This window comes from Megalops cyprinoides, chromosome 1 (genome assembly GCF_013368585.1).
Source record: "Megalops cyprinoides isolate fMegCyp1 chromosome 1, fMegCyp1.pri, whole genome shotgun sequence".
NCBI lineage: Eukaryota > Metazoa > Chordata > Actinopteri > Elopiformes > Megalopidae > Megalops > Megalops cyprinoides.
Genome location: NC_050583.1, coordinates 2976623 through 2986622, shown reverse-complemented (window position 1 = coordinate 2986622; position 10000 = coordinate 2976623). Strand labels below are relative to the sequence as shown.

The following is a 10000-nucleotide window of genomic DNA, read 5'->3' as shown; positions in this document are numbered from 1 at the left end:
AATTTTTCTTCTAATTAATTCCTCTTTTTTTTTTTAGTGTTTGCTGCAATATTTCTTTGTCTCCCTGGAGGCGCCAGGCCTCTCACGTAAGCCTTTTAGCTTTAAAGTTAATCGGAGGATTTCGGGGTCTCTTGCACAATTAGCCTTTAGATAATGGATTGTGCGTCGCTGTCTGGCCTGTGTCGGGATGTGGGGGCGGGACGGGGGGGGTGGAGGGGAGTGGGAGGTCTCCCCGGTCCGCGGGGCACGGGGTGACGTGGGCAGCGCTGTTTTTCCCCTACTGCGACAGGAGAGGGCGTGTCTCAGAGAAGCGACCAATGAGAACGGTGCGGACGGGAAAGCAGGAAGCGAGTCTCCTGTTCAGTCTTTATAGGCAGAGTTTGCATGTTGAGCTTCCTGTTTTTTGCCCTCGGTCCGGTGGAACAGAAAGGACAGGACAGGAGGGCGGAGCTGCCGCTCACTGCCGCAGCTGAGCAGGAAGAGTGGAAAACCGCTCATTTCCATACCTGTAACCGCTGTTTAAATAAATAAATAAAGATGGAGGAAATGTTGAGTACAAAAAAACCAGATGCAAAGCAATGCTCGCCCTGGGACTGACGGCTTCAGTTTGAATATTGAAGCGTGACACCTGTACAGGTAATCGCTGCGGGTGAAACAGTCCCTTTGCAAATAGACAGGATGCTGTCAATGGTGGCTAAGGACAGAAAGCCCTGCCCTTTAACATGAGTTCTGCTTTACGAGAAACCGCTTTAACCAATAGAGCCCATTCGAGTGAAGGCATCACTTTATGGTGAGGTTTTACTTTAAGATATTGTGTCTATCTATTTAAAAGGAGGAACTCCTTTTAAGAGAGGGTATCTCTTTAAGGGACCCATTTAAGAGAGTGTGTCCAAAATAGAGGACAAACTCCTGTAAGTGAAGGCATCCCTTTAAGAGAATGTGTCCTTTTAACAGGAAGATCCCCTTTAAACAGAAAGATCCCCTTTAAACAGAAAGATCCGCTTTAACAGAAAGATCCCCTTTAAACAGAAAGATCCCCTTTAACAGAAAGATCCCCTTTAAACAGAAAGATCCCCTTTAACAGAAAGGTCCCCTTTAAACAGAGATCCCCTTTAAACAGAGAGATCCCCTTTAACAGAGAGATCCCCTTTAAACAGAAAGATCCCCTTTAAACAGAGAGATCCCCTTTAAACAGAGAGATCCCCTTTAAACAGAGAGATCCCCTTTAAACAGAGAGGTCCCCTTTAACAGAAAGATCCCCTTTAAACAGAAAGATCCCCTTTAACAGAAAGCCTCCATGTAAAAGGAAGAGTACACCTTTAAGGAGTGTTCTCTGCGGTGCTCGCAGCACCCGGTCCTGCTCTAATGAGAGCTGCCGGGATGCAGAGCCGCAGAGCCGCATCGTTAGCTGCACCCAGCGGCCCCTGCGCTCTGCCTGCAGCTGGACCACAATGCTGTGCGTGCGTGCGTGCGTGCGTGCGTGCGCGAGCGCCTGGGCTGTACGATAGGGCCAGTTTCAATAGCCACAGGCATACATCACACACTTATTCACTTACTCTTCCTGTCAGTCTCTCTTTCACACACTGCAGCACACTCACACACACACACACTTGGACCAGCAAGCGTACCGTCCTCTAACAGTCTCTCAGTCAATCCAGCTGAGAGCGTCTGTTAAACGGCCGCATAATAAGCTCCAGTAGGTGCGCATGACACAGCGTTTCCCTCTCTTTCACACGTCAGTGCACCGACACACTTCCACCCACCCGGCGGAACACGGCGGAACACAGCGGAACACTCCGGATGCGTGTTATTCAGAACTTCTTCATGCTTTATTCCCTATATTCCCTTTCTGCCTCAGCGTTCTACATGCTGATTCTCAGCGGCCTCTCCCTGTCTGGTGGGGGTCGTCGGTCTTCCATTAGCTCCGTTCTCCCCTCTGATTTCTGCACGCAGCCTCAGGGACCTGCAGGGCATGCAGCGTCCCCTGGTAACGATCCTCCGCCTGGGAGTACGCTGGCCACATTTACATTCAGCCATTCGGCAGACGCTCATATCCAGAGCGACTTAGATCGGCCTCATAAAGTGAAGGCAGATAAACAGAAGTGTAGATATGAAAATTATCCATGACACAGAACTGAAGTGTGTGATTTGAAAGGCAGGACTGTAGCAGCAGTGTGGCCGTTGCGTTAGTCTGTACCGTTGCCCGTCCGGCTGTATGTGACTCGGAGGCCTCGGTCCGAGAATCTCCCCTCTCTGTCGGGACAGGGCGTGCTGTTTATCACCGGCCTCCCCTCCGAGTAGGGAGCAGTCGGGGTGCGACTCTCGGGGTTTCGGCTCTCGTGAGTCAGGGTTCGTACCGCGTCTCTCTCGCCTTGCCCTGCTGCTCCGTCTCATTCGCGATCGGCATGGGTGCGAATCCGCCTGTCACCCCCCCCCCGCCCCAACCCACTCCCTGCTATTCCCAGAAGGTGATTCTTCTTCTCTGGAGGAGGCTCCGAGCCGCAGGGCCATACGACCCACACGAAATCGCACCTTCTCCATGAGCACCGAGCGTCTTGCGGTGACGAGCGTCAACACCCCGGTCAGAGATAATTAGCGGCTCAAACGCTCCCCGCACTGTCCACAGTGGGAGACGACTATACCCACTCCTGTTGTGTGTCTCTCTCTGTCTCTCTCTCTCTCTGTCTGTCTCTCTCTCTCTCTCACTCAAGTTCACATTTGTTTTATTGGCATGAAATATGCTTTGGCAGTATTTACACAACATTTGATAGGCACATATACATACGTACGTATGTGTACATATGAACATATGCACCCCCCCTCTCTCTTTCTCTCTCTCCCCCTCTCACTCTCTCTCTGTCTCTGTGTCTCACTCTATCTCTTCCTGTCTTTTTACTCTGCCTAACTTGTAAGTCGCTTTGATTAAAGGTGTCTGCCAAATGAATAAATGTAAATGTCTCCTGCCATGCAATATATCCCTCTCTTCCTTCTTTCATTTTCCCTCCCCCTCTCCCTCGCTCACCTGCTTCCTCCTCTCTCTCTCTCCCTCTCTCTCTCTGTTCTCCCCCCCCCCCCCCTCTCTCTCTGTCACTCCCCTCACTCTATCTCTGCTTTAAATGGAATTTTGCCCGGCCTTTCGCCCTTCCTTATCTCCCGGGAAACGCCTGTCGTGGAGGGTGGAGGGGGCATCGGGAGGGCATTTTCGATAGCGGTGACGAGCGTTCCTGTGTGACAGGGTTACGGCGGCCGTTTGGAAGGCAGCGATACACAGACCCGCTGGGTCAGAGCGAGTGAAGCAGACATCGATGGCGTGTGTCAGACTGTAAACTGCAACCGTGACTGTGACTGTCTGTCCATGCCTGCGATTGTGACCGTGACGGGCCAGCTCTCTGAGTAGCAGTGAGACTGCATTACACTGCAGTCATTTAGCAGATGCTCTTACCCAGAGCCACTTTCATAGGTTACTGTTTTTACATGTTATCCATGTATACAGCTGGATATTTCCTGAGGCAATTGTGGGTTAAGTACCTTACCCACAGGTACAGCAGCAGTGCCCCAGTGGGGAATATAACCAGCAACCTTTCAGTTATGAGCCCTGCTCTTTACCACTTTGCTACCCTGCTGTCCCCTGTGGCTTTGCGCTGGAAATCGCTCTGGCTAACAGCGTCTGCCTAATGCCTTTAATGTAATGCAATGCAATGTCAAATGTCCATTATCATAACATCAGGTGGCCAGTGGGAGGAGAGGTGAGCTCGACGTTGCTGCGATGTTGCTGGAACGTTGTGAGGTAGAGTGCGTGTCTGACTGCACCCCGCGGGGGCGATGAGGGCGGGACATGGCGCAGACGCTGACCTCACCCCTCTCCCTCCGGCCACGCCCACGTCTGTATGGGGGAGGATGACAGCACAGCGTGGCTCCAGCCAATCAGGGCTGCCTTAGGTTAGCGGGGGGGGGGGGGGGGGGGGGGGGGGGGGGGGCGATTTGTTCTCTCCCACACGGATGTGGGCACACGCCAGTAAAATCCTCCCTCTAATCTCTGCTTCAGACAGGCAATCAAGCAGGGTACTCAGAGAGGAGGATTCTAATTAAACAGAGTGGAGGGAGAGAGACAGAGGGAGGGAGACAGAGGGAGGGAGGCAGAGGGAGGGAGACAGAGGGAGAGAGGCAGAGGGAGAGAGGCAGAGGGAGAGAGGCAGAGGGAGAGAGGCAGAGGGAGAGAGGCAGAGGGAGGGAGACAGAGGGAGAGAGGCAGAGGGAAGTTAGGGAGAGGAGAAAGGGGAGTGAGAGAAAGAGAAGAAAAGAGGAAGAAGGAAATGGAGGGAGGCATGGACAGATGGCCAGTTGCAGCTGCTGATCAGGAAGTTTCCCAACAGCGTCTCCCAGCAGTGCCTCCCAGCAGTGTCTCCCAGCAGTGCCTCTCCAGGATTCCCTGTTTATTTATGTATGAGTGCATTAGCGTGTTTGTGTTGATGTATTTGCTTATGGTCGCGCCGGCCGGCCCCAGAGGCCCGCCTCTCCCCCTGCACCCTCCGTTCTCAGCCCTCAGACCGACGAAGAAAGAAGGGGAAAAACCCAAATCTGGTTCTGTACCAGCTGACGGGTCTGCTGGGTGAGGTCAGCCAGACCAACACTGATCTGGGAACAGCAGAATGTGCTGCTTTCTATGGGAGAGATCTGCCAGCCAGACCCCAGTGCTGATCTGGGAACAGCAGAATGCGCTGCTCTCTGTGGGAGAGATCTGCCAGTCAGATCACATCACTGATTCAGGGTCTTGGCCAGTCAGTGGCGATTCCGTCCTTGACCTCATGTGAGACAGTGGCCTGCACTTGACCTCCGATGCCGACCCCGCCATCCCCCCCATCTCCATGACAACATGTGATGTAATTGGATTGGCTCTCCATCTGTCAGGCATTCGGAGGATTGCACCTGACTTTGTCAGAATGACAGGAGTTCTACAGTGTTAGCAAAGCCTTTTAGGGCATGAGCATGATCAGGGGATGGCAGTGTAGTGTAGTGGTACGGAGCAGGGCTCGTGATTGAAAGGGTGCTGCTTCAATTCCTCGCCGGGGCACTGCTGCCGTACCCTTGAGTAAGGTACTTAAATGAGAATTTTCTCAGTAAATATCCAGCTGTATAAATGGACCGTATGTGAAATCGCAACCTATGTAAGTTGCTCTGGATGACCGTGTTTCCCTCTCTCCCGGCTCTCTCTCTTTTTCCCTGTACTTTCTCCCCCTCTTTCTTTCTCTTTGCCCCTGTCTCACTCTTCTCCCAAAAGTAGATCTATCAGGCTGAAATTGAGAGCATCGTGGAGGTGGATATTTGTGTTGTTCATTTATAATCAGATATCAACTCTCCGCTGTTTCTGAGTGTGGGAATTTGAAAAAACATGAATTTTCAGTGTTCTGAGCCCTAAAACTCGGACCCGGGTGAAGGGAATGGGCTGATTGAATGTCCCCCCCCCCACCCGTAAACCTGATTGCATCAGGCGGTCGGTGGACAGCCCCTTTATCGTCTCCTCTTTAATTGATCCACCCACTTAGAGCGGAGAACAATACGCTTTGGGCCCAGAGCCACAGCTGTTGTGATCTGCTCTGATTATCTGTAAGCGGCTTAGGTGGCCTGCTGGGGGGGGTGAGGGGGGGTACAACGGAATATTCCGGACTGCAGTATGGTGAGGAATTGGTTTGGAGAGGCAGAGCCAGGGAAAAACGAGACCGTTGGAGACCGAGGATTGGGAGGGGGGGTGGGGCAGAGATGGGGGTGTGGAGGAGACGGGGTTGTGAGCACGGCCCTTCTCACTCTCCTCTGCTGGGTTTCTCCCCATGTGAGTGTTTTACTTTCCTTCTGTGTCGTCCTTCTCTGCAGTGAATTAAAAAAGATAAAGTGTTTCTCTCTTTACTCTCGGGTAGTCTGAGTGGCCACTGGCCTGTGGGAACACAAACTGCAGCCCGGGGACAGATGAGCCAATGCCAATGATGAGGGTAAACTGCACTATGATTGTCCCTCACGCGGGCAATCTCTGCCCCCGGGGGGTGGGGACCGGGGGACCCGGGGACCCGGGGACCGGGGGGCTGGGGGGGAGGGGGTGCTCAGACGGTGGCTTTCATTTGATGCTGTAGTGTTACATCACTTCCCAAGGAGGACCTGGGATACAGCATCGGGTGTATAAATGAGGCAGGGGTGGCTGGCCTTTGCTGTGGCCCCGCCCACTCCCCGTGTCCCGCCCACTCCCCGTGTCCTGCCCACTTTGATGCTGCCTCTACCACTTTGCCCATTCAGGCTTTTTTTTTCTGCCTGAATTCAGTTGGAATAAATCGGTTGACCTTGGGGAGGAACTACAACTGCATAAAAGAGCCAATGCTGACATTTCTGTGAGGGGGGGGGGGGGGGATGGTTGAGTGTGTGTATGTTGGGGGGGGGGGGGGGGGGGGGGTTCGTCTTTGTATGTGTTGATAACCCAACACCAGCAAAAGCGCAGCAGTTGATGTTGTGCCTAACTGTCCTAACCGATCAATACCCACACGCTTTTAATGAACTGATGCGATTTTTCCAAAACCAACCTTAACACAACGGTGGCTGGAACAGCTGCAGTGTACACCATCATTATGTGTTTTATTCCAGTCAACCAGCCCCCCCCCCCCGAAAAATGCCCCTCCACCCCCTCATCAATCCCCCATTTCCTGTCTGCCTAAGGCACACCTGAGCCACCTGTATCTGTTCTGCCCTTTCCCTGGTGTTGGGGGCGTGTGGCCGTCTCTCTGTTAAAATTTAACCCCATGTTCTCTGAGTGGTTGGAGTCTGGTGTGTGTGTGTGTGTGTGTGTGTGTGTTTGTGTGTGTGTGTGTGTGTGCAGCTAAATGATGTTTTCTACCCGGATAAAAACCCCATCTGTGTGTAACAGTTTACATTACATGCTGTTTTAATGAGATGGAGTCCAGCCCAAACTGCGTTAGTAAGGACTCAACCACCACTCCCCCTGCCCTACCCCCTACAAAAAATCACCTGTCCAGTGCCCCCCTTGTGTCCTGTGTTAGACTCCCGCAGGTGTTTGGCAGCACTTCTTCTTACATGATTTGTAAATGTCTCTCGCTTTGGGCTTGCCCCCCCTCCTCCCCCCTCCCCCCGCCGCGCGCCTGAATTCCAGACGGACGCAAATCCACCAGTCTGTGTGTCAGAAGCGCCCCAAATCCACGACTCCCGTATTCCAGAAAAGGGATGAATTACTTGGAATCGTCTCCACCCCGTTTCCAAATCTTTGTTCCCGAACTCTGTCCAGACTGTCTGGCCCCGAGCCGTTCTGCTTCCGAGCCCAACGGCAGCCTGGTGCTGTGTGTGTGGGGAATGTAAAATGCCCTGATAATTAGTGTTACTGTGGGAAAAAAAATCCGCTCGTAATTAATGACAGTGTGCCATACCCTGATAATTAATCATCGTGTACAATTCCCTGGTAATGAATGCCAGTTTTTGAAAACCTTGAAAATGAGTGAGAATGTAAAATACCTTGTAGATGCACAACCCATCTAAACCCCCCCCCCCCCCCCCCCCCCGCCCCCATCCAGGGTACAGTTTACCTGGCTGTTGTGGTCCTGTGATTAATACTGGGTCCTGACCCCACAAAGCGCTGGTTCCGCGGTCCTTTGTCGGCGCTGAGAGACCGTGTGTGTGTTCTGTCATTATTCCTGGGTGGTTTTTTCTCTCTCGCTGTGTCTCCAGGTCTCGTTACTTGCGTTCTTTGCTCATCCGAGATCTTTTTTGTTCCTTTTTTTACACTGCATATTCAGAAGAGGCAGCATGTAGGTACCGTTAAGCTCGCACACCCCCTCAGCTGCATGGCTCTCCCTCTTCTTCCGCTCTCTCTCTTTTTGGTTTCGCACTTTTTCCTTCTGTTGCCGTTTTTTGTTTCGTTACGATTTAAAAACGAGAAAGATCTGTTTTTTTACTTTGATTTAAAGTCTTTCGTTTTGTTTTTTTTTTTTTCCCCTGAAAGTTGGCAGCAACATGATACAAGCTTCCCTGTTTTGTTTTGAGTTTTGACAGCTCTGATTTAGTTTTTTCTGCGGTTTTAGCTCTCTTTGATTTGACCCGTTTTGTGTTGCCTTATTTTCTTCCTTTCTCTTCCTCCATCGCGTTGGATGTTCTCGTCTGGGTTTTTTCCACTTCTCCTCATTTTCTGTCTGTCCTGTCGTGACCCGAGCAATGTCCCATCCTGTCCATCCCCCCTACCCCCCTGCCCCCCCCTCGCTTACACCCGCCTGTCCCCCATATCTCTGTGTGGCTGCATGGTCCTCTTGCACGTTGGCGATTTTTGCAGAGTTTTGGGGGGTTTAATGTACCTCTCTTCCCCTCTCTTCCTCTCCCTTTCCCCCCCTCTCCCTATCCCCCCCCCTCTCTCTCTCTCTCCTCTCTGTCCCCTGTGTGTGTGTTTATGTGCACTTCTGTTCCCTCTCTCTCCAGGGGACGTGTTGTTTCAGATGGCTGAGGTCCACAGGCAGATCCAGATGCAGCTGGAGGACATGGTGCGTATGGCGCCCCCTACGGGCCCTCGCGGCGAACTTCACACACGTCTCACCCACCTGATCATAGTGTATGTGTGAGAGTGTGTGTGTGAGAGTGTGTGTGTGTGTGTGAGTATGTATGTGTGTATGTGTGTGTGCGTGTGCGTGTGTGTGCGTGTGTGTATGTGTGTGTGTGTGTACGCGTGTGTGCGCGCTCATGTGCATTCATGTGTGTGCGCGTGTCTGTGTGTGAGAGAGTTTGTGTATTAGACTGTGTGTGCGTGTGTGTGCGTGCGCGCGCTTGTGAGTGTTTCTGTATTAGATAGTGTGTTTGTTTTAGATTATTATTTCCCCTTTTCTCTGTTTGACTTTATTATCACTTCTTTTGTTTTATTATCACTCCTTACTCGCTTTATGTTATCTAACAGCACATATCTCAGGCCAGAGCAGCTCTCCTGAGAACAATGTCTGCCGTTTGTCTCCGGGAACGAGGCTGGAACTGAATCAAAGCTTAGCTGCGTGCTAACTGAGCAACAAGGCTTCCCCTTCCTGCTTCTTCCATATCCACCTCCCTCTGTGGGCAGCTTTTTCGGCAGGGTGTCGGTCCCGTCAGAATCAGCCCCCCCCCACCCCCCAGACATCCTCCGGGAAGGGGAAGGGCATATGGCCTGAAAATGTCACACAAACAAAAGTCCGCTCTCGCTGTTTTGGAGAAAAAATACCCTGCGCTCTGACGAGCAGAGAGCCGGAGGCAAAATAAAATATTATCACAGGGCTGTTCTGTTTTACGGAGGCTGTTTTGGAACGGGGGGGTGTTTTGGAACGGGGGGGTGTTTTGGAACGGGGGGGTGTTTTGGAACGTGGGGGTGTTTTGGAACGTGGGGGTGTTTTGGAACGGGGGGTGTTTTGGAACAGGGGGTGTTTTGGAAGCCCCTCGTTTGAAAGTCCGGCAGACCCAGGCTCCCTTTGTTCCTCTTATCTCCGGCGTGGGTCTTCTGGAGAGGTCTGCCGGAGAGGTCTGCCGGAGAGGTCTGCCGGAGAGGTCTGCCGGAGAGGTCTGCCGGAGAGGTCTGCCGGTTATCTGAAGGCCACGCCGGTCTGACCCGCTGGCACTGTTTAACCGTTTGAGCACGGCATTGATTTAGCTGTTTAGCAGCTTTGTTAACGTGACATTTTCATCTGGCCAGCTGTGAAACTGCAGATAGTGTGAGTGTGAGTGTGTGTGTGACTGTGTGTGTGTGTGACTGTGTGTGTGTGTGTGTGTGTGTGAGTGAGCGTGAGTATGACTGTGTGTGAGCGTGAGCGTGTGTAGGACTGTGTGTGTGGGACTGTGTGAGTGTGAGTGTGTGTGTGCTGTCACTGCCCAGGTGCGGCAGGTGAGCAGTTGTTAACCCTTTGCGCTCCCTCTCGTCCTCCAGCTGAAATCCTTCCACAATGAGCTGCTCACTGAGCTAGAGAAGAAGGTGGAGCTGGACGCACGTTACCTGAGCGTGAGTACCTGG

General features: G+C 52.3%; 1 protein-coding gene across 8 annotated transcripts in view; it reads left to right on the top strand.

The window, feature by feature from the left end:
- Positions 1-10000, top strand: part of LOC118778955 (brain-specific angiogenesis inhibitor 1-associated protein 2-like) — an 86884-nt gene that overhangs the window by 35759 nt on the left and 41125 nt on the right. For 7 of the 8 annotated variants that reach the window (XM_036530806.1, XM_036530790.1, XM_036530815.1 and 4 more), the window contains 3 exons: positions 7785-7796; positions 8458-8519; positions 9917-9988. In XM_036530806.1, the coding sequence (XP_036386699.1) occupies positions 7785-7796; positions 8458-8519; positions 9917-9988 (146 nt within the window). The remainder of the gene's footprint in view (positions 1-7784; positions 7797-8457; positions 8520-9916; positions 9989-10000) is intronic. The other variant, XM_036530775.1, reaches the window with a different exon arrangement.